At 44.3% G+C, this 24,699-nt stretch overlaps 1 protein-coding gene across 10 annotated transcripts in view; it reads left to right on the top strand.

Moving 5' to 3' along the window:
* The window catches only part of LOC147605589 (P-loop containing nucleoside triphosphate hydrolases superfamily protein), a 67,734-nt gene extending 44,346 nt beyond the window's left edge, over positions 1-23,388 (top strand). For 2 of the 10 annotated variants that reach the window (XM_086793463.1, XM_086793465.1), the window contains exons 20-28: positions 19,911-20,087; positions 20,197-20,282; positions 21,649-21,703; positions 21,824-21,949; positions 22,098-22,211; positions 22,355-22,473; positions 22,602-22,687; positions 22,802-22,864; positions 22,951-23,388. In XM_086793463.1, the coding sequence (XP_086649589.1) occupies positions 19,911-20,087; positions 20,197-20,282; positions 21,649-21,703; positions 21,824-21,949; positions 22,098-22,211; positions 22,355-22,378 (582 nt within the window). In that variant the 3' untranslated portion in view covers positions 22,379-22,473; positions 22,602-22,687; positions 22,802-22,864; positions 22,951-23,388. Of the gene's footprint in view, positions 1-19,910; positions 20,088-20,196; positions 20,283-20,484; positions 20,598-21,648; positions 21,704-21,823; positions 21,950-22,097; positions 22,212-22,350; positions 22,474-22,601; positions 22,688-22,801; positions 22,865-22,943 lie in introns of those variants that run through there. The other 8 variants (XM_086793461.1, XM_086793464.1, XM_086793458.1 and 5 more) reach the window with 4 other exon arrangements.
* The last annotated feature ends 1,311 nt before the right edge of the window (positions 23,389-24,699 follow it).

Genomic DNA, 24,699 nt, shown 5'->3' with positions numbered 1-24,699 from the left:
CATGTTGTGCCCTCTGAAGAGCAAAGAAAATGGGATTGCGAGAGATGCACAAGCAATGTCCTTAATTGCTTTGTCAGTCAAGAGGTCAATTATACCTCATATCTAGTCTTGTTGGACATCAAAGCATGCTTTGGATACTTTGGAGGCCATGCACCAAGCCAAGAATGAGGCCAGTGTTATGTATTTGAAAACACAGCTTGATGGTATGCATATGAATGAGGGGGACAGCATGTCGGATCACTTGATGAAAATCTAGGATCTTTGTGAGCAATTGTTAAACATTGATGAAGCGATTTTGGACAGCCAGCGAGTGTCTACGACACTGAACTCTTTGCCTGAGTGATACTTGAGCTTCCACGTCCTATGAGGAGAAACCCTAACCCATGACATTCCAGGAATTGGTGGGGCTTTTGTAGTAGGAAGAGCAGACAAGGAAGAACATGTCTGTGGTATGCGTGGCCATGATCAGGCATTTATGGCACATAACAAAGGCAAAGGCAAAATAGGTGGCTATCAGCCAAGGGCTAATTCCGGGCAGCCATCAAACAAGGAGAAGGATGATGCAGGCAAGCTCAAGAAAAAGGGCAATGGTCATTACTACAAGAAGCCATGGCATTATATTGATGAATGCAAAAAGAGGATAGCCAAAGAGGAGAGGAAAGAATCTGGTATGGTCGTTGGTGACTCTTCTACTACTCTTGCAGGTAAAGATGATGCATCAACAAACTATGTGCAAGATGATTGAGCTTTTCTTGTATGCAGTTACAATGCTTCTCAAGAGCATATGTCTCTCAATGTGGATGAGAAACAAGTTGTATTGTATTTTGATAGCAGGGCCTCTAGACACATCACCTCCTGGAGAGATTTTTTCACAAAGCTAGGGGCTACCCCAGAAGGTAAGGTCTCATGTGCAAATAATCATTCTTATCCTGTGAAAGGCATTGGTGAGATTGTACTCACAGCAGAAGCAGCTGATGGTGCAAATTTATGCTTGTTGCCAGATATACTTTATGTGCCTAGGATTAAGAAGAATTTGTTGTCAGTCTTCTCTTTTGCTCAAAGAGGGTTTGATGTCAATTTCGAGGATGGCAGATGCATAGTGAGAGATTGAGAGAAGGAATATGTCATAGTCACACTTCAGGACAATGTACCATGGACTCTTATCATCTTAATAGTTTTGAAAAGAGAGTACATGATGCTTGTGTGGTTACTACATCTACTCCTGCCATGCAAAAGGCGGAGTTGTGGTTTGGGCATGTGAATTATGGCAGTCGGATGCTCTTGCAAAAGCAACAAATGGTGCATGGCATGTGAGATGTTGAACTACCTCCCAGACGCATGTGAGGGATGCATACTTGGCAAAATGCATCGTAGAGCTCATACATAGTGATGTATGTGGTCCTATGAGGACACTGAGCATATGTACCTTGTAACATTCATAGATGATTACTCTAGATTTTCTTGGGTATCCCCTTTGAAAGCAAAATCAGAGAGGTTTTAATAGATGATTACTCTAGATTTTCTTGGGTTGCAAGGGCTGAAAATGAAATAGGTTGCAAAGTGCAAACCCTCCGTTCAGATCAAGGGGGGGAGTATTGTCTGATGCTTTCAAAGCATACTTGGTTGAAAAAGGCATTAAGCACCATGCCACACACACCACAACAGAATGGTGTTGCACAAAGGAAGAATAGGTCCTTGATGGAGATGGCCAGATGTATGGTCAAGGGCAAAAGGGTTTGCCTCATAAATTCTAGATGGAGGCAATCATGTGTGCTACATATGTTTTGAAGAGACATCCTACAAAAGCATTAAAAACCATCACTCCATATGAGGCATGGTATGATAAAAAAGCTTAAAGTTGATTACTTCAAGGTTTTTGGTTGTCTTGCATATGCCCATGTGCCTCAACAGATGAGAAGCAAGCTGGATGACAAGGCAACATAATGTATTTTTGTGGGGTACAACAGTCGTAGCAAATACTACTGTCTTTATAATCAGCCAGAGGATTTTTGAGAGTAGAGATGTGGAAAACGTGAATCAGTCTATGGCTGAATTCGGTAGATAGCTGTAGGGGGGTCAACAAGACATGTTTGAAGGGCTACTTCCACTTGCAAATGATGGTACAACAGTACAACCGGTAGTGGAACATGTGTTGCAGCAAAATAGACATCATGTGGATGCTGAAATTCAGAAAAATGAACAGCCTCTTATATATGATGATGTAGAAGAGGTTGGGAGAGGAGAGCGGACAGCTCCATAGGAGGCCAAATCAGTCCCTAGATGGCTGGTCCGAATTTTGCAAGAGAGTAGACTCTCAACTCCTCTTAGTAGTAGGACACGGGCTGGTTCTAGGAATGAACCACATCATGCAGATGTTGCTTGGTTGAGTAGCTTGTGTGATGTTGATGAGCCAAGCTCATTTGAAGAAGCTCAAGAACATGAGCATTGGATGTAGATTGAAAAAGGCATTGTATGGCCTTAAACAAGCTCCCCGAGCTTGGTATGAGAAGATACATGCTTATTTGACCAACCAAGGCCTATCAAAACAATCTGACTGAAAGTTCCCTCTATTTCAAGGTGGACGAAGAGGATTTGATTGTGGCCATCCTCTATGTGGATGACATGATACTCGCTGGGACAAATGAGGATAAAAACACAGCATTCAAGGTTGATTTGGAGGCCTTATTTGAAATGTCAGATCTTGGCCTATTGCACTTTTATTTGGGCATATAGTTTATGCAAATAGATGAGGACATTGTGCTACTAACAGTCCATGTACATAAAGGTGCTGTTGGAAAGGTTTAAATTTCAGGATTGCAAGCCTATTTCTACTCCGGTAGAACTTGGACTTAGCCTGAGTATGTATGATGTAGGAGAGCCTTTTGATAGCACATATTACAGCCAAGTTCTAGGCTGCCTCATATATTTGTGTAATACAAGGCCAGACATACAATATGGGGTGTCTCCGTCAAGGTGGTTCCAAATGTAGTGAATGATACGTTTAGTACATTTGGAAAACGTTCCGAAAATGTGCTGAAAAGATTCCAAACGTAGTAAGCGCTACCCCCGATATATATATATATATATATACATATATATATATATATACATACATACAAAATTTTTAGTTTACTTATAAAATTTTGAAATATGAACTTTGAAGATTCATCAATGAACATTAAAGCACTTACTAATACTATACAACCTTTAGTTTCAATTTTGCGGGAGGGGGAGAGAGAGAGACTTGATCGTGTGCGGGAGTGAGAGAGAGAGAGAGAGAGAGAGAGAGAGAGAGAGAAAGAAAGAGAGAAAGAAAGAAAGAAAGAAAGATTTTATTAACGTCTTCCAAAAGACCGAACTCGGCCTATGAGACAAATCAGTGTACCTGTGTGGGGTATCCTTTGTCATCCCAACAAAATGAAAAAGTACTGAACTAAAAAAGCTGAATCTGGGTGTGCAATAAGTACAATGAGTAGGGGAGGTGATGGAGCTCTACTACTAGGAGAATGCAAAGCTATATGCATGGAGTATACAATCATGATATGCAACCTAGCTAGCTCCATCCTGTACCATACTGGGGATATAGAATGGTATACATCAATGAAGGGGGTGTCCACAGCTCCCTGAAGAACATGCCTGTGTCTGCTCTGAAGCGAGCCAGTCGCTCCGCACCCTCTCTATGAAACTCAGCTCTGATCTTTGTCATCTCTCTCTGGTATAGGCGTGGTGTCCGAAAGCCAAGTGTCCTCTGTCTCCTCCGGGCTCTGAGTGTCTCTGCTCTCTGGAGAGTAATTCCCTGCTGTGTAGGGGCTGGGAGTGGGGTGGATCTTTGAAAAAATGTAGTAATCTGTGTCTGTCGTCCCCCCTCTGGAGCTGTCTGAGCCTGTAATGATGTCTCTCTGTGACGCTGTATGTCTCGAATGAATCTCCCTAGTATGCGCTGGTCTGCTGCCTCAAAGATCTGGCGTAGGAAATGTGGCTCTCTGAATAAATCTCTCTGATGGCTGTATATGCTCTGCATCTGCATACATAATGCTCCTCACTCTCCACCTCCTCTCTGCACAATCTGCATACCCTCTCCTCTCGGGGGATCCGTGCTGCTCTGCCAGTCTCGATCTCCAATCGATGTGATGAGACTCTAAGCTGACCAATAGCTGCTCGGGAGCTGTGTGGTAAAAAGCCCTCCATGTATCTAGGCCTCTATAAATCCATCATCAGTGATACGCATGAAGTGACCTCTGTAGTATAGCATCTTCGGTGGAACAGGCTGTGTAGGTGATATCCATGTCTCTCGTGTATAGAGCTGCCATAGATCCTGTCTCAATACTCTGTTCCTCTCACTATGAGAGACGGATATGTGGTGCATCCCTGTCATACTGGAATGGTGGTAGATGATCCATGTCTAGGCCATGCTGTGAGAACCAATGTGTGACTTGTGCATACCATGATCCTCTGTCTCCTGCCTCAGCCAGCTGTCTAGATGCCTCAAAAGCTCTGTATGACAATCTGTTGTCACCATTGAGCTATCTAATGGTCCTCTTATCTTCTTGTGTGAGCTTTGGGCTCTGGATGAGCATACTCTGTAGTGGTGCTCCATCGCTAGGACTGGCACGGCGTGATTCGTAGTGCCAGGGACGGGTGGATTGCACACGGTGTATGCTTCTGGATTACCACCGCTAGGACTGGCACGGCGTGATCCGTAGTGCCAGGGACGGGTGGATTGTACAGTGTGTGTGTACCTGGAATTGACTTTCCGGTGGGCCTGCTTGTGCCCGGAAATGTCAAGTATTGTGCAAGTACATGAACGGAGATTATCCTTTAACAATGTTGCATTGTGCACTCATGTTTGCCTGCCTTTGAAATGTTTTCGCGTGAACTGGTTTCGTTTGCATGCCTGACATGTGTGTCTAGCTCAGGGGTCGGGGACGCCCTCCCGTAAGCCGTGGAATGCCTTGTCTTCTGACAGGTTTTGTGGCGTGTGAACAGGTGGGAAATCCTTATTTTAATAAGAGTTTTAAGTTATAAGCCTTATAACTTACAGGTTTCATACTTCATTAAAAGTAGGTGGACACTTTATAAGTGTGGGCACCCTCTTTTGGCCTGGGCACCCTTTTATAGCATGTGGGGTGGGGGTTGGCCACCTACCCCACCTACCACACCCAATCCTTTGCATGGGAAGAAGGCGCCTCACTTCCAGCCCTCTCCCTTGCATTTTGGAGGAAGAAAACACAACTGCTTGCTGGGATTTAGAGAAAACAGGCTGTACAGCACCTGGAGCACTCATTATTCTCATGAAACAGGTCGTACAGCTCCTATTCCAACTATTGTTTGAGGACTGAACCACACAGCAGGTATATTATCCTCATTTTCTTGCTGATTCTGGTCGTACAGCAGGTACAGCAGGTACAATACCATCATTACCTGTTGATTCTGGCCGTACAGCATCCTTGGAACCCTTTTCCCATGGACTGAATGGTACAGCTTTCTCTCTATTCACTTCCACACGTGGATTCAGGTCTGGACAGCACTCTTTTTCTCTCATGTGTGTACTCAAAACAGCTAGCAGGAGCCCTCTTCACTCCCACATGTGATTCAGGTCAGACCAGTGGGGTTATCCGCGTGGATTTAGGTCATACGCATTTCCTACAAGTGGCCCAGGTTGTTTCACTCTTCCTACTGGCTGTACGGTGGCTCCAGAAGATTTTCATCGCGTAGAATGAGGAATTCTCTTGCTCTCCTATGTCTGGACTCCTCTTCCATTCACCGAGTCAACTCCGTGAGGGTGCCCCATCGCTAGGACTGGCACGGCGTGATCCGTAGTGCCAGGGACGGGTGGATTGCACGCGGAGTGTGACTCTGGAAGGTGCTATGGACGGGGCAGCCCTTGGTGACTGCAGACTCGGCATCAACAAACATATTTGGCTCTGATACTTTGTTTTTCATTGTGCATTGCTTATTGGAAATCTGGCCTTGGGCCCGTGTACTTGTAACAAATTCTCCCAAGTAATAATATCATTCCTTGGGGGGGGGGGGGCGGCCGTTCCGGCCTCAGTGTGGTGTCATCTATCTATGCTCAGGGTTGTTAATTACTTTCTTTTGCTATTTTGTCTTGTGCTATTGTCTTTTAAGAGTGTATATTAAAGTGCTAATTGGAGAAGTGAGTCCAGCAAGGGGTGACCCCTGCTTGGGTCTCGTTTCATCTGTCATGTGGCATCTCTCTGAATCTGTCTAGCAGGCATATAGTCTGGAATATGGCCTCTACCATCATAGGAGGCGCAGCAATCTCTGCTCGGATAATGTCATGAGGTACTGACAGTTTGCTGCGTATCATGCGTGCCATCATGAGGGCCTGTGGTCTCTCTATCTGTGTCCACCAATGGGTAGCAAGTCCTGGCGCCCATACCGCTGCTCCATACATCAGTGCCGGTGTGACTAATGTGTCAAATAGCCACCCTTTCGTCCGGGGTTCCTGAAAATGCGCCTGGTGGCACTGTCTCTCTAGCATAGCCAATGCTGCATATCCCTGTGTCAATCTGGCTCTGGCTGCTGAACCCATGGTGAAGCGCGTGGCTGCTGCAGAGAAGGTAACCCCTAGGTACACGTATGATGTCACCACCTCCACCTGGCGTCGTGCGAGAGTGAATGTTAGCTGACTCCTGCCCTGTCTCGATGTATGAGAGACCATAACCTTGGTTTTCCCAAGGTTCACAGTAAGACCCCTCTGTGTGCAGAAATCATCGAGTGCATGTAGATACTGCTGTAGACCTCGTGGAAACTCAGACACTAATACAATATCATCAGCATAAAGCATAATATGTACTGAGGTACCTGCTAGAGTAACTCCATCTCCGCCTCCCCGTGTAATGAAGTCAGCCACCTCATCAATGCATAACCCAAATAGCGTGGGGGAAAGTGGGCATCCTTGCTTCACACCAATGGTGCTAGCAATAGTCTCGGACATACCTCATGGGCATTTGACTCGCCCAAAAACCTGCTCATATAATGCATAGATGCCCCATGTCATATCTGCTGGTATGCCAAGAGACTGCAGGCGCTGAAAGAGCCTCTCTCGTGGTACTGTGTCAAATGCCTTGTGGAAATCCACTAAGCAGCAATAGAGCTTTCTCTTCCTCACTCTGGCCTGATCAATCATACATCTCAAAGTGAATACATGGTCAGTGGTAGAGAAAGCTCTCCTGAAGCCTGCCTGCCCTGATGAGCGTAAACCTGCTCGCTCAGCGTATAAGCTAAGCTCTTGCTCCAACACTGCACCATAGAGTTTGGCCAACACGTGGCCAACCATAACCGTCCTGTAGTTGCTCGGATCGAGCATATCCCCTGTTTTGTGGATCGGCACAATGGTGTGCATCGTCCACACAGGCAAACCCTCTGCTAGTGCTCTGTTAAACAGGTGTGCAAGAAAAGGAGCCAAAGAATCTACTGCATATATGAGATGCTCACCCTGTAGGCCCATATGGTCGGCGGCCCGTCCATGCTGTAGGCGGCGGATAGCTTCCTTTACCATTGAGTGGGTAAAGAAGCTAGATGTGGTAGGTCGAGGCTCCTGTAGCTGAGGTATAGGTGGCTGCTGTGGGGCGTGGTATAGACCCTCTACATATGTGTGCCATGTCTGTGGGTCTGCAATGGGTGTCGGTGTCCGAGGCTCTCTGAAGTGCCGCCATGAGATAGGGCTATCTCTACTCATGAAGAAATGAAAGATCTCTAGCTCCTGTATCTCTGCGAAGGCCCACCTTTTGCGGCGAGTAAGTCTCCTCATCTCTCTCCTCAACTCCTGCTCTGTGATGGCTCCCAAGGCTCGCTGTATGCAGAGCCGTGAGTATAGGGCTCTGCACTCGTCATCATACCATCTGTTCTGGGGCATAGTCCCAGATCTCGCAGGCTCTCCTGAGTGGACACGATGTGGGAAGCTCTGTAATGCAGCCGTGTGTAGGAGTGATGCCAGCTGGGCTGTAATAGTATCCATAGGTGCCAGGGGATCCATGAGTAGGAGCCCATCCTCTACTTTGCCAGTGTATATGTCTGCCATGTCATGTGTGAAGTAGATGGTAGTGTGTGGCGTCGGTATGTGGGGGGATGGTGATACTGGTGATCCGGCTAGTGAAAATGCCAAGTATGTATGATCTGCCCCAATAAGACGAGGTGGGATGGAGAATGAGGTGACAAGCTATGATGCCTCCAAAGATCCCATAATGTAGTCCACCACCGTGCCTCCGGTCCGTGTATGACCCCCATATGGGAAGCATGTCAGCCCTCCTGATCCCGGCCACTGTAGCATCCCGTTATAAATAACGAGACGATGCCTGGCTCCCAACTCTAGTAAGTACATTGGACCAGACAGAGGACATTATGGGGACCCCTCTGATGCCCGACTAGCCCCTGTCTCCTCTGGATCCACAGGGTGGAGGATCTCCATGTCATCATAGTCATACACCTCACACTGTCTGCTCTGTGTGTGGGCATTGAAGTCACCCGTAAGAAATACTTCCCCTAGTGTAGAATAATGCATAATCTCCTCTGACAGACAAGTGTATGGCGAGGCTCCTGTCTCCTCCTCCTGTGGCATGTCCTCTGTAATGACATAGGAGGATCCTGATGGAGGAAAGTAACATAAGGCTATGTATATAATCCTGTCATGTGAGAGCTGTGAGCAGGTGAAGCGACGGTTGGGAGAGAGGCGAAGAGAGAGAGAGAGAGAGGCTTGAGCGCCGCATAGAGACGCTCGCAGGAGAAGACTTGAGCGCCGCACAGAGACGCCGCACAAAGGCTGCAACACGCATGTAAGGAAAAGCGAAAAAAAATGACGTTGACTTGCGTCCGTTTTTTAACCTATAAAATCAAAAGTGCACGTTCACTACGTTTCCAAACGTTAGTGAACGTTCCAAATGTTTGCAACGTTTGGATTACATCCATGCAACTATGGTCTTAGTTGAGTAAGTTTGTGCATAGCGAGGGTCAAAGCATTGGCAAGCTATGAAGTGAGTGTTTCGGTACTTACACAGCTATCCAAGATCTTGGATTGTTTTATCCAAAGGGGGGTGATTGTCATTTACTTGCTTACAATGATTAAATTGGGGAGGTGATTATGACACCAGAGTGTCCACAAGTGGGAATTGCTTTTTCCTTGGCACCTCATGTATATACCTTTCTGCAAAGCTTTAGGCTTACTCCCATTTGAAGAGTGATATGCGACCTTGTACATGTTCACACTATCACTACAGGGGGTATTTGTAGATTATACATATGTGGTAGTGACCATGTGAATGGGAACTTACCAAGGCACTTTTTCCCTCTACACATTATAGAGGTTTTTTCCCCCTGGACATTTGGTGTGTCCAGACACCTATACATTTATATTTCGGGTGTGTACTGAGGGTACTTGTGGTTGTACACATCTTATCACTCATTCTAGTATATCCACACTACCAAGCTCTCTATTGCTCCCTACTTGTTTTCTGTGTATTTTTGTTGAACATTAGGGTTTCTCAAAACCCAACACTGATGTCGCACAATAAGATGACTCTATAGGGTCAATATGTTTGTTTGGACCCCAATGGGCGCTCCGTTGTGGTAGATCCCATGCTTCTGCAGAAGTCCACCTGTGGAGTGAGATAGGTTTACCATTGCAATGGGAAACCTGGGTGAAATTAATTTGACGTTTTCACCTGATTTTTGAAAAACCATGGCGTGGTAGCCTACAGGTAGAACTGAGGTGTCATCGATGAAGGTGATAGTCGGTTGTGGACTGGCAATAGTAGCGATTGTGGATTGGGCGGCATCGGAAGGCAACGACACCGGGCAACCGTCGGTGATACACTAAATGGTAGTTGAACGACGGCGATGAAAGCGACGGGAACGGAGATGGAAAAGTGGCAGATATGGGCGGTGCACGGGTAGAGCAGCAACGACGCGAGGTGGCGAGCTGAGCAATGGTGGTGGCAATGTGGTAGCACGCAATAGCACGAGCTATCCGCAACACTAGGTGAAATGTTGTAGGGGGCGCGAACTGGTGATAGTCATCGACAATAGGTGAGTGTGTTGGTTGTTAAATAGTAGCCGTGAAAGTGGCAGTGCTCATAGATGAGGCTCTAATACCAATTGTAGGTCTAGGGTTTGCACATGTACATGGCAAACTATGGGGGATCAAAGAGATTAATGGTGTGTGCATATGGTTTATTAATTGATGTTCAAACCCTAAAAAAAAGTACATGATTTTGTAGGCTAATAGCCTTATCTTTTGACCCATAGAAATCACACACACACACACACTTTTGTTTTAATAATGAAATCATTGTCTCATTAAAACAATGTACATTCATAGATGACCCAAAGTGGGTCAACTACTACTCGGTTCAAAAACAGTGGGAAAACTCTTCTAGTTGCTAGAAGGAAAGCCTTGCGATTTCATGAGAATCTCGGAGGGATTGTGAAAGAGCTTTTCAGAAGTAAGCAAAGAGCTGAATAGTATCACCAGAGAAGAGCAGCTAATTCCAAGACGGTAAAGTGAGATTGGAAACCAGTAAGGGTGCAAGTGAGAAGGGACGGAAATTGACGAATCATAGGTAAGGCCCGACGAGGCGAGACGAGAATTGTGTTGGAAATAAGTGCACACTAGGTGTACTATTTCTCTAGTCTAGTTTCAGTTGAGTCTTTATGTCTTGAGTCTAGTGCCACGTGGCACCTCTACATTTATCCCATAAGTCAGTCTACTCAATCTTGTACTTCTCACCTATATATTGTGGGTGTCACATCAATGAAAGCATCAATCTTGTGTCTTGTCTACACTCATCTCAAGGTAACTCTTTGTCTTTCATTTGTTTTTGTTTCATTTCTAGTTTTGCTCTTGCTTTCATATTTTTTACATGGTATCAGAGTCAGCCTTTCCTAGTTCATTTCCAGCTTGATGCTGCCTTGATTCGCTTCTACCTTGCCTCGTCGCTCGTTATCCTCTCCATCGTGCTCAAGTTCTGGCCGCCTATTTCCTGCCCCAGATCTGCGCCATTCCACTCAGGAATCTGCCCGCCATTTTTTGCGCCAGTTTTTGCTGCCTGCGTTGGCCTGTTTACAGTTGCTGCTGCCTGCGCTTCACCCTCTACAGGCTGCGCATCACTCCATACCTGCAGCTACTGTCGGCCTCCCTCTCTGGATGAGCAGCACTTGTATTGCTTATTCACAGGAGCTGTATTACACCTCTGCAGCAGCCTACGTCTATCTGCTGGAGGCGGTGTTTCTTCATCTACAGGCTACACATCATCTAAAGGCAGTTCAGTTCTGCCATCGCTTCCTCTTGAAGAATCTACAAGGTACATGCTACATTGTCTCCTTCAGTTTGCTCGTCAGTCCTTTCCTCATATCTGCAAACTGCTAGTTCCTCATGCTTCGATGGGCTGTCACATGCTATGGCCTTGACAAGTGGTGAGAGAGCCGGTTTCTAAAAACAGTTTGGATCTCTTTTTATTCATTTCTGCAATCTTGTAAGGGAATAGACACTGCCCTTGCATTTTATCAAGAGGTAAGACCTTCCCACATGGCCTCTTCTACTCATTCTCTCATGTCTATCGACAAATTCAATGGCTCCAACTTTCATACTTGGCAAATCAAAATCAAGTGCCATCTTATGAAAGAAGGTCTTTGGGACGTTGTTCACCATGCTGCTCCCGAAGATTCAGACATTGAGCAAGTTATCACTTATGCTCCCACTGCCAAGAATGACAAAGCCTATGCTATCATCTTGCTCGGTCTTGGCGATGATTACATTCATCACATCTCCGACATACAGTCTGCTTCTCGAGCATGGATCACTTTGGATACCCTTTTTGGACCTCGTTCTAAAAACTCTAAGATTGCACTTATGATCTCATTCTTTGATCTATATATGCAGGAGGGAGCTACTATAGCCTCTCATGTCAATTATTTTCGCAGTCTTATGGTTCAGCTTGCTTCAGTGAAGTCCCCCATCTCCGAAGATATTGCTATTGCTGTGCTTCTCAAAAGCTTACCTGAAACCTATGCTACTCTTGTCACTACCTTCAAGTATCACAATAATCCTACTCTTGAAGGTATCATCAATGCTCTCCAAGAAGAGGAAAGAACAAAACAACAAAAGGTAACTGACACTGCTTTTTTAGCAAAGAAAGGAGGTTCTAGAATCTAAGGTAAGAAAGCCTTGCACCCATTGTGGGAAAACTAATCATATGGAGAAGGATTGCTTCAAGGCTCATCCATGCACCATTTGTGGCCGTGATAATCACCGGGAGAAGGACTGCTACTCTAAAACCTCTACATCAGCCCCTGCATCTACCTCAGCCCATGTTGCTGCAGCATCTACATCAGCAGATCTTGCTGTTCATTCCTCACACGATGAGGAATGGGCTTTCTGATTACTTCATCTTTCTTGTCTACCACTTTGACCACCGATGATGTAGGTCAAGGGGTTCTAGTGTCTTACTCATTATGCTTTTTGACCTCTCTCTTGTCCCTACCAAGAGGCAGAGATTGCCCTTGAGGAGGGGATGTCTTCAAGGTCCATCTGATTGTCTACAGTCAGTCTTCTGTCTATCTAGTCTTGTCTGTCTGTCTATCTGTTGTCTATCTATCTGTCTATCAATCTGACTGTGTCTTGCTTTAGATCTATCTTGTCCCTATCCTTGTGGACCCATATGAGGATATCACTTGAGGAGGGGTGTCTCAGGATCTTTTGTCTCTCATGTCTTGTCTCTCAGTCTATCAGTCTTTATGTCTGTCTTCTAGTCTTGTCCTTTTGTCTTCCTCCTAGTGTCCACTTAAGGAGGGTGTTGGAAATAAGTGCACACTAGGTGTACTATTTCTCTAGTCTAGTTTCAGTTGAGTCTTTATGTCTTGAGTCTAGTGCCACGTGGCACCTCTACATTTATCCCATAAGTCAGTCTACTCAATCTTGTACTTCTCACCTATATATTGTGGGTGTCACATCAATGAAAGCATCAATCTTGTGTCTTGTCTACACTCATCTCAAGGTAACTCTTTGTCTTTCATTTGTTTTTGTTTCATTTCTAGTTTTGCTCTTGCTTTCATATTTTTTACAAATTGCACCGTCGTGTGTCTTGCCCCCTAGGTCCATCTGGGTCATAGACGGAAGGTAACGAGGAGGTCCGAGCAGCCATGGTAGATGGTCCACGATGCCCAGAATCTAGTCCAATCAAGGAAGTCTCCTGTAATATTACTTCCCGCCTAAGTAGTCGATCCAATGTAGAAGCTCCCTCTCTCCAATTGCGAGAGGCCATAGGCCTCTGTCTAAGGAGTCCTTGTTTTTTCGGGAGTCTACCATGCATCAGAATCAAGTCTATCTTTGTCTTTTGCATTTACCGTATGAAAGCTTGTTGTGGCAACTTTTGCGTTCCCTTTATCCAGGCCTGCATGTTGTGAGGGAGTTACATTCTTCCCCTTTTGAGTCTGCACATTAGGGGTAGGAGGAGCTTGAGGAGGGGGCATGGCCGCAACAGGCAGGCACAATAAAAGCGAGGACATTCCGATTGCATATGTCCAAACTTCTTACACGTAAAACAAGATCCAACAAAACTTTGCCATTTAAGTTGTGTCAGGATTCCTTGCATTTCAACATCCATTGCTACCTTGTCAGGGGTTTGTTTATCTGCATCCCATAGGATACATGGGATACAGAATGTGTTAACACTGCCAAAAGATCACTCTCACATAGAGCTTTTGAGGCGTCCAGGCAACTCGCAAAGAGTGGAGATAGGAGATCATGGTATTCACAGATGATAGCACACATGGTGTGTTATGATGGCAAGCGGAATATTTTCAAGTACAAGAATGATGATAGGTGGTTCTCCAAGTTTACATGTGCACAATGCATAAATGATGCATGCCATAACTTTATTTTACTTTGTGTGACATTGTCTTGTTGCCTGGACAATGCTTGTTATTTTGGCTTGTGAAGTCCGAGGAACCGGGGACGCCCGGGCACCTTGTGGACGCGTGTGTGCACTCCTGCTTGGGCCTAAAACTGTGGGCTTATGGGTTTTGCAGGTGGTAAGTGCGTCCACACTCAATTTACAGCTTATTTCATTTACTACTTAAGTTTATTGGTTTGCAGGTCAGGTAGGTGTCCAGCCCATAGTGCTCCATTTGTCCTGTTTGTATAAGTTTAGGTCCAACCAAATGGGAAATGGCCATAAGCTGTCCGGACTTCATTAATTTTGGTCCAACCAAATGCGAACGCATTATAAGTTGTCCAGCCACTTATCTTTGCTTGATAAAATTCCGATAATCTTTGGTGGGAGACCAAGGGTAAACATGCACCATTTGCTGTCCAAAGAACAAAGGCGACTTTTCCAATAGCATTTGTTTGTACTTCGATTCATTGAGAATAATCTCATAAAAACCTCGCGCTACAGAGTAAACCCCTTCCACGAAGCATCCCCCAAGCATGGCTTTTATCCATTGACCAACAACTCCTATGCAGCAGGCATTTTACTAGGGAAAAATAGGATTACTGCCTTTTGTGACAGTTTCGTTATAGGATCAAAGAGAATATGGCCCGGGATTTTCGAATGAAAATCAGGCACAGGCACATCCCATGCTTGTCGAATGTCCGGAAATCCTTCCTCAAGAGTGTTGCAAAACTGTTGCAGCTTCGGACTGTCACAACGAAGAAGTTGCAAGTCATATTGCAATTGGGCTCAACAGACGTATCCCTTCTATGATAAGCAGCTAGAGAGTGCGCCATGAAGGAAGGAAAAGAAAAACACAGACACAAACCAGACATACACACACGTACGGGCTTTGCAGCTTGTAGACTGAAGGAAGAGAGGAATTGAGACTTTGAATTGAGATTATAAATAGGACAGAAACGAATAGCAGAGAAGACAGAAGGTAGTGGAGGAGAAAAACCTAACGGAAGTGCAAACGGCTGTAAGAAATGAAGATAGGAGGTCGAGCGCCTGAGTGGTGCGCACGCACACATGTGCGCGAGCGTGAGCGCAAGATAGACAAGATGACTGCGAAGAACGGCAGAAGGGAACTAGTGAAAACAATAGGCAGGTCACTAGCAAAGAAGACAACAGGCCACAACCACACACAGGCCACGCGCGTGCACACACACACACACACTCTACTAATGACACATGGCACACTTATCCCATCCTGTCATAAGAGGGTGTTCACAACTTAAGAGGGTGATTACACACACTGAGCCTCGAATCCTAACAAAAGCCCCATACCAGTTTAGTGTACAAATCTGAGCATCACAAATCCTAGGGGCTGCTCAGCATACAACTCCTTGAGATGTCCATTCAAAAAGGCGGACTTCACATCGATGTGCATTACTCGCCACTTCTCACAAGCAGCCAAAGCTAGTATCGTCAATGCGAATGGTGGTCAATCTAGATGTGGGGCGAATGTCTCCTAAAAGTCGAATCCCTCAACCTTTGCAAACTAGCCGTGCCTTGTACTTTTCCAATGCACCATCTGATCTGTACTTAGCCTTCCAAACCCACTTGGTTCCAATGACTTTGCATCTCTCCAGACAAAATCTACCAAATCCCAAGTGCAGTTCCTCATGATGGAGTCATACTCACTCTGCATGGTTCCCTATCATACAAGCTTCACATGCATCTAACATCTCTGAAAAAGCTAGTAGATGCACCACAATTCCAAACTTTTGCATCTCTTTTAAGATCATTAGCTTAGGTTTCGAAACTTCTCGTGCCACATCAGTCTTGGCAAAAAAAGCTGATTACTTGTACAGATTTTTGCACCTTGCTTGTTAGTGCCTACATCAGCCCTGGCAAAAGAAATTGATAACTCGTGTAGATTTTTGCACCTTGTTCCTCTCCCAACGACATGGCCACCACTGGCATCAAAGATGGTTGCACCAACCCGATCAAAGTGAACCCTAAGGTCACGATCCGTTATGGCCACAATAGTGAGCAGGTTCCTCTTGATATCTGGTACATAGAGGACATGTGGCAACTTCTTAGTATCACCATTACTTGACACAAAAGAGATAGTACGTGTGCCTTTTGGTGGACATTTGGCATCATTCCAAGATGGACTCCCCTACTGGTTCTAGGGAGCTATACCGTGCAAAGTAGTCGCCCATTACACGTCTCTCTAACTTGACTTTATCCGGGTCTTGTTTAACCCCAGAGGCCGAAAGGAGGGTGGAAACTCCCTCACAAGTTCCCCCCATGGCCCTTCCTTCCCCGGGGTCCACTCCCTCCTGAGTTATGCAGAGAGGAAATGGCTTGCTTTTCAATGTAGTCAGGTAAAACTTGCTTGCCTTTTTGTTATTCTATACCGGTCCATTGAGACTGGTCATGTGACAGGATGCTCCATTGTCTATGATCCACAAACCGTCGGGTGTTGTAGAATGCTCCGCCTTTGCACAGATTTCTTCAATTGCCACACTCGAGTTCTACTTCAGCAATGTTACTTGACTCCTTCGAGGCCTTTCTCGTAACTTTCTTTGTGCTAGTAGAGAAAGCGGAATCACCACCATCTCTACTCTTCTAATGCATCTCCTTCTCCACGAGCATGGCAGTAAGCTCTTCAAAAGTTAAATGAGTGTTAAATGAGGTGACTAAGCTATCATACTTCTGGGGCAAGATCCTGACACACCTGCATGCGAGATCTTCACTTGAACTTCCAGAATGTTTAGTTGACTCCATCCAACTTCCCATCGATGAATGGTGGCGGTCGATTCCTTGCGGCTACAGGTTGTGCCATTTCTCCAAATCTGCTCCCAAAGAACCACTTGCCCCCAAGCGTGTCTAGAGCATGTGCACTATACCTTGTAAGAAAATACACCAAGCGGAACTTGATCACAAGACATAACTTGAAGCAAAAAATATGGAGAATAACATTGAATTACTGTTACAAACCAAAGTTACAAATTGGTGTGTGGTACAGTAAGGAGTTTTGATGAAGATCTAGGTAGGCTCTAGACGGAGCGTGTCATGCACTGGCAAGGTGCTCACAATGAGCAAGATATCCATGTGATATCTGATTAAGTCTACATAAGTCATGTCCTAACCATCTAGCCACACCTAGCCAACATCTAATATCTAAAGTGGGAGCAGTGAAAAAAGCAGGACCAATTTTGTACGCTCATCTATTCTTAGCTCCTTGGGCTATTTTTATGAAAAAAAAAAAAATCAAAATACTCAAGTCGTGGAAGTGGAGCTACACACTTGAGGGGGGAGATTGCACCCAATCTGGTTTACTGTGTGGTATTCTCTATCCTTTGATTTTGATGGTAATGTTATTCTAATTATTTTGCCTTGTGTTATGCTAAGTTATTTAATTATCAAAGTCTTTATTTTCAATTATGATGTAATTTGTGATATTTTTAATTAATTCTTCAAGAAGTAGAAAAGGGTCCCATGACAAACTATGCCACCGATGATTTGGAACTCTTAGCATTTTTTCACTGCCTCAAGTTATGGAGACATTATCTCCCGGGGTGCAAGTTTTAGCTTGTAACCGACCACAAGAGTCTAAAAAGTGGATCTTCACCTAGCCTAACCTCAATATGAGGCAGGCAAGATGGGTTGAAATCCTACAAGAATACGACTTCAACATCAAATTCTGCCCTCGGAAGGATAATGAGCGCGCCCAGGTACTAAACACAACGGCACTCCTTATACATGGGGACCTTCCAAAATAGAGCAACCTGTCACCCACACAGTGGCAATTATGAGGGTTTCCAACACTTACCTCCCAAAAGGATATAAACTATGCACGATCTCCATTGTTGCCTTAAATGAGCTCTTGGTTGAATTTGGCAATCTTCAATACCTGTCCTCTTTCCAGTTCACTTGCCATAAGGATGTGAGCTTAATCATACTAAAAAGGAAATTCACGTGTATCTTACTAAATTAATTGGGCTTTTTCTCTCATATAAGAGTCTATTCACTCTGCTACCTTGTTTTTGCCTTTTTTGCTCACATGCAGGCTCTGATTCTGGATCTGTTTGGCTGGCTAGAATTCGGTTCCTCTTGTGCACACTTTGCATTGATGAAATAAACACTTTATTTATTACCAAATTTCACACTTGAAGCCTCTTTTATTTATTTGCATTCAAGACAGGTTTCTTGTTGCGTCAATTATTTGAGGCTTTACATGTGATGTCTCAAAGTGGCAGTGTACTGGAAAAGGGGGATGCCGGGCACCTCCGGTCTACTAGAGGGGTTGTGACATGACCACTCCCAGACATCCCACTGAAGTTGGGCTAAGGGGCAGTTCTCCCAAAGCCAAAGACAGCATGTGGGATTATTCATCACTTTGAGAGGCGAGGGATCTACATTCCACCAGCGCTTGCAGAAGTCTACTGCCCTCACCCGTTGTGGGGAGGAGGGATAATCCTTATCGAAGGTGGAGCAGGTAGGTATGAGACGCCCTGGCTCCCAAATGAAAAGGCCGTTGGAGGGACCCTCCCTGCAGATCAAAGGCTACCAAGGGAACATCATGCATCGAGAACCCTCACCGGGAGGAGGGATAATCCTTATCGAAGGTGGAGCAGGTAGGTATGAGCCGCCCTGGCTCCCAAATGAAAAGGCCATTTGAGCGACCCTCCCTGCAGATCAAAGACTACAAGGGAACATCATGCATCGAGAAAGAAGCTACCCACACTGGGATGGCTGGAGAGGCAAAGGGAGTAAATGAGTTCACAGGAATGGTGGAGCCGATGGTGAGGCCTGAGATGTGCCCCTCTGTGGACCTTGTACAATGCTCCTGCTGTTTTTTTTTTTTTTTTTTTTTGGGGGGGGGGGTGTGCGGGCTCAAAAGTGAAGAGCAGGCTCCTAAACAACTGACCCGATCTGTGTCTTAATCTCAAGGAGAGATTCCTGCTTTTGACTTGACTAATGCTGCCCTAGGAAGGGCTGAGTAGATGCTTGCGTTAGACTTTACGAAGTGGACTGATCTGTGCGTTTTGCTATGCTGCAGTAGATTGCCCTCTATTTGACTTGGGACTGATCGTGGATGAAAAGTCGTGCAACTCTTGGTACCCTCTTTAGCCTGGCCTTTTCCCACATTTAGGTGTTTAAGATGGAACCTTTTAATAGGATTTCACACTCTTGGCTGGCCTACATGTCCATCGCCCCTCTTTATAAGGTTATTGCTAGTTCTGTTGGAGTAAATGGGTTCACACATAACCCAACTCCTAATCCTAGGCTCTGACCTTGACCTTGACTGGCTGTCCAGGCCCCCAACTTTTGGAGGTTCGTGTGCACCGGGATCTCAAAATGATACCTTCTTTCTGGTTCTACATTGTTAGTGTACTCCTCTGGAGGGATATAATCCGCTTGTTAGGAAAGGTTTTTTCCTTAATGATAGAATATATTTTCTGGGGAAAAAAGGTTCTGCACACACCAAGGCCATATGGGAGAATAGATGGAGAAGGGAGAGAATATGCTGTGTGGAGAAAAGGAAAAGAGAGCCATTGTTAGAGTGAATCCTGGTCTTTGGTCTTGTTACATAATTTCAGCCTTCATAACAGTGTGGGAAGTGTTAGGAAGTAGGGGCTCGGTGTGTGTGAACACCGAATAGGATAATAGCTCTAATACCAACATGGTATCAGAGAGGGGGGAAGAGAAATTAAATAGAGGGTTTGAAATTCTAAGAGCGAGGGAGGGAGCAGAGAACAGGTTAAGGAGCGGCTAACTGATGAGTCAAATCAAATTTAGAGTGATACATTCATAAATCTGACTTGTTCATGACATTTTAATAATGATTTTCATAATGTCTGTTGCATTTGAACACCAAACTTATGTTTCCTTCTGCTGTCCTTGTCTTTGCCTCTGAATACATCACTTTAGAGATGTGAATGTAGTTCACTCACATTAGGATAGTTTTGCTAATGACTATCTATGCTTTTTTTTTTTGAATAGGTCACTGTCAAGGACATTGCAAAAGTTCTCGATCCAGGAAGAGTAACTACTACAGTGCAGCACTTCACCGATATATATTTACATTTGCCAGGTTCTCCATCCAATGGGTTGTTTACAGAAAGTAACTGTATACGTGTTCGAAACTGCGAGGGACGCTTTGCTCTTTTGATACGGGAGGTAAATAGATCTGCAGACCATTCAATTAAAGAAGGGGAAATGATGCTGCACATTACTGTGTTTTCACACTCACGAAGATAAGTGCAACCGCCTTTCTGGTTTTGTGCAGCCAATCAGGGAAGGAAATTTTATTATACAGCCCAAGGTGGATTTTGATATAAGTGTCAGGACGGTAGCTGGTCTTCTAAATCTTGGGTGAGATTTACTTTCTGAGTGTAGGTTGGAAGACCATCTAAGTGACTGGTCAGCTTCATGGTCACTGCCTCGTATTTTGTGTTTTGAAGTAGATATTTAGAATATATTCTCTACCAGTGTTTTCTAATTCTATCTTTCTACAATGCTTTTCAAGGCAGATTTGGTGACTTTTTTGCTTTCTGCATGTGCTTGTGCCCTGCAGGCATCACAAGAGTGCTTGTCCTTAGTCTGTTAGCCTATGTGCAGCCAGGGAGGAGGCAAGCATTTATATTTTTGCAGTGCCTGAAGATCTTGAACGCTAATCATTTTACATATGTATAACTGGCTACTCTATCCAAGTGTCTTAATCAGAGCATTCAGCGTCATGTTAAGTTTTATGGTTGAGTGATAAAGTTTTAATTACATTTTTCCCTTCAAAGAAAGAGCCTTGCTATTATGTATGGTGGCAAGCCCACAAAACCGAAAACTACTGAACGATACATTCTACTTCCATAATTTACTTAGAGGCTCTGTATAGCCTATTACTGGTGCAACCAGCCAGGAATCTGATGGAAAGTTGAGAATGAGATGGGGAGAATGGTCCTGGTCCCTTAATTTCAGAACTGCAGACAAAATGAGCTTATCTTACCTGGATCTGTGTTGTGTTCTAATTCTGATAGGAACTAAGTGTGGATAATGTAAGACCTGATGCACAGGGACTAGGTGTGATGTGTATGGGTGCCATCAATGACCTACCCAGATATCTAAACAAGGCTACCAATACTCTCATGCTGTGTCCACAGCAAGGTGAAGTGGCTGGAGACAAGAAAGGCTACATGTGCTAGAGCCAAATTGTGAATCTCCTAGAGATAGCAATTTGCAATTGAACCATCATAACACAACTACGTTCTAGAATTCTACTACTGATGTTAGAGGAGATGCTAGTGACTAATAGCATGGCAAGAAAGTGGGCTTGATGTATCCAATGGTTGGTAATTTATATGTTCGATTTGTGATCTCTGTGACTTGGTATTTGACTCGGTATTCATGCAGATTCCCTATCTACTATAATGGATGCAATCTGAGAATAAAAGATACTTCTTGTCCACAGTGGTGTTAAGTATGCTTGCATATCTGTACGTTTGCTTTGTATAGCATCTATCTGCACTATTTGCATTTGCTTTTAATTCTTTGATCTATCTGCTTGTGGATTATTTCATGTGTTTTAGTGAATGGAAGTGAATAATCAAATTTTGTCAGGCACTGCACTCAACAATGAATATAACTTTTGCTAACTTTTTCAGGGGACTGCTCTCTTCATTGCTTGGATTTGCAGGGAGGACTGTGCTTTTTTTTTTTAAAGATTATTGTCTTTCATGGGTTTCAGGTATCAAGCCATGGCATACCTTGAGGCTACAGCAACAATCTATCATGATGAGAAGGTTCTCCCCAAATGCCTTTATCTTTGTTTTTCCGTTGAGCAGAGTAAAGAAACTGTGATGCTACAAGGAACGACAGTGTCTTTAACTGGGAGTAAACTTATCTTCTCTTGTGGACTGCAGCTTCTCATTGAGGTGGATTATCTTAAGAACATGGATACACCCTTTATACAGATAAAAGGGTCAAACAAGGAGGCTGTTGCTGCTGCAGGGTTGGCCCTTAATCTGGAAGGAACTTACACAACCATGGTATGTCTTTTAGTGTTTACGGTGCAAAGCATGTGTAGTAGATAGCTTCAAGTTGATTTGAAGCCAAGGGGATTCAAGGCCCAGCCAAAAATTTTGGGAAAGTTTACTCAACAACTTCTAACAATTCCATCTCACCCTACTTTTCCAGCCTTACATTGAAATTGTCCTTGGCAATAAATATGCACGTGTGGAAGGCTTTGTGGGCCTGCATGATCCAGAGACTGCTGAACTGAGAAAATGGGTCGATTTTGTACATTCTCAGGTAGATCAATCAAGCATGACCTTGCAGCGGCCTTGTATTTTGACAAATTTCTGCTCTTTTGAGAAGTGACTAATTCCTGGTGTCTTGAAATGTTTCGGATTATCTGAAGGCTAAATAAACCTCACATTCTCTTGTAAAGGCAGGAAGCTCTGGGTCTGATGACATAGCAAGTCCAACTGTTCCAATGGAGTTCTTAATTGAAGAGCTGCAGATACGAGTGAAAAAGCTTGAAAGATGGAACAGATGGCACATTTTGAACAGTGTACGTCTTTGTTACAGGAAAAACTTCCCGCAATAAAAACGATTAGATTTTGTCATAATGTTCTGAGAATAGAGATCAGCTCTGCAATTGTGATCTCATTTGGAGTGTCATCTTTTGTGCTTTTACAGGCTTTATGGACTTTCTTTATGTCTGCATTTGTTGGGTATGCCTTGTTCCAGCGGAAGCGTCACTCTGCATGATAGTTACCTTCCAGGTTCTTCCCTGTTCTCTCGATTTGTTTTGTGTAGAAACGACTTTATTGTACCTATTTCAAGAAGCATGTTTTCTTACTATATGTTTTCCATACTAAAATTATATTTTATGTTAGGGTGCTGAATTCAAAGAGGCCATTTCACAGCTGTTCGTCGGCATGACTCAAGAAGCTTGACAGGTCCCACCTTCACTTGTGTATGCTGCTTTTTTCCATATCTCATGTATGACAGTAAGATTTTGAGCTCTGTTTGTTTCAGGTTACAGGAGAAGCAAGCAGCAGAACTCATGCGAGCAGACACACATTACAACAATGAGCCTGAATTATTTGGACTTGGTAAACGTCATCACATCCACTGTAAACTTAGCTTGCCATGCAGATGCATGAATTGTATATATTTAGCAGCTACCCTCATCCCTGAAAACCAAATCTATGGGGCTTGGGGAGTTGTTGCTTGGATGTCATTTAAGATAGGCTCTCGAGTTCTACTCTCACCAAATGAGTTCAAAGAGCATATACAAAGGCTAACTACTTCAGCACAATGCAAAAATGTGTCTTCTTTAGAAAATAAAGAGCTGGAGGAGACCACTTAATAACATGGTGTTCTATGAGCGCAGCTCAAATTAGGGATGACCGATTCAACAGAGACCAAATATGAGAGAATTTTTGCTTTTTTCTAATAAATTATCCCTTCATCAGGCGTATCTTATGGTCTCATGTCTCAGGATTTCTATACTGTAAATTATTGTTTGTTACAGCTGTCCTTAAAAGCCTGGTTTTGTGGACAATCGTTTTTAAAGTTTTGGTATTTAAGAGTGGAGGGTTCTGCAAGCATGTGTTGAATCAAGCCTGATTGCAATGAATCAAGCATGTGTTGAATCAAGCCTGATTGCAATGAATCAAGCATGTGTTGAATCAATGCATTGTTGAGATCTTTCACATTTGGAGGAAGAGTGAAATCTAAGCCAGGTCAAAGCTCTGGGATACACCACCCTCCTTTCACTCTCAACAGTCTTGCCTGCAGTGTGTGAGCACAATTGCCTGGCATGGGCTTTTTCTTGTTGGCACAGTATGAATGAGGATTCGTTGGGCACAGGCATGTTTTGTTTAACGTCGAACAAGAATTGTTCTTTTCGTGAGTGTTGGAGAAGCCCTGGAAGTTTTTAGCACAGGTTATCTTTTGACCAGAGCAGGTGAAAGGCTCCTGCTCATAGCTGAGTCCGGTAAAAGGCAGTGCACTACAGCGAACCTGTTCATACAGACCCCTGAACCGGAAAGACCCAAACCTTGCCAGACTTGCCGAAAAAATAGCTGGCAGCACTTGGGCACCAGTGAGCAGTTGCTTTTGAGACCGGATCGTTTCAGTTCAGGGTTATGTCGTAGTTCAGGGCAAGACTGCATTTTACAACTGAAGGTGAAATGGTGAAGTGCGGGCTGCTGCTGGTAACTGATTTTTAGCCAATGTACAAGAAAATAAAGCACGTGAACAAAAGCCGATAGGTGTGTAGCCTAGTGGTATGGGTTTGTGACAGGAAGGCGCAGGTCCTGAGGCTCCCCAGCGACATCCGGACTACTTGTGGCCATAATCTTCGGGCAGGAGACCAGCTGCCTTTGTGAGTGAGCACTCAAGTTGCTACCATAGAAGGACTCACTCGAGGATAAAAGAAAGGGCACGTGAACAAAATCCAGCTGGCTACTCAGTGCAGCCAGGGTTGGTTATTAACATCTTAAGGTTTCACATAATAAATGCACAAAAAATAAACATGATTAATTAACGTAAAAGATCAATATAAGTTGATACGAGCTATAAAGTAAAGAATGTAGTGCTCTCATAAAACCAGTACGACAGTGTGAGGTTACATACATATGTGGAGAGTTGGTGTGGTTCCTTTTGGCCGTCGTTAAATGAGTAATAATTACACAAGACTAGCTCTTTCTTACTGGTAACTGGCTACTTACAAGGTTTGGTGACATGAGAACGCCCCAACATTAAAATTTATCAAGAAATGGGAATG

The sequence above is a fragment of the Cibotium barometz genome, chromosome 59, assembly GCF_041138505.1.
Source record: "Cibotium barometz isolate CiBa-2024 chromosome 59, ASM4113850v1, whole genome shotgun sequence".
Lineage (NCBI taxonomy): Eukaryota > Viridiplantae > Streptophyta > Polypodiopsida > Cyatheales > Cibotiaceae > Cibotium > Cibotium barometz.
The sequence above is the reverse complement of the archived record's forward strand: the minus strand, read 5'-3'. Positions and strand labels throughout refer to the sequence as shown.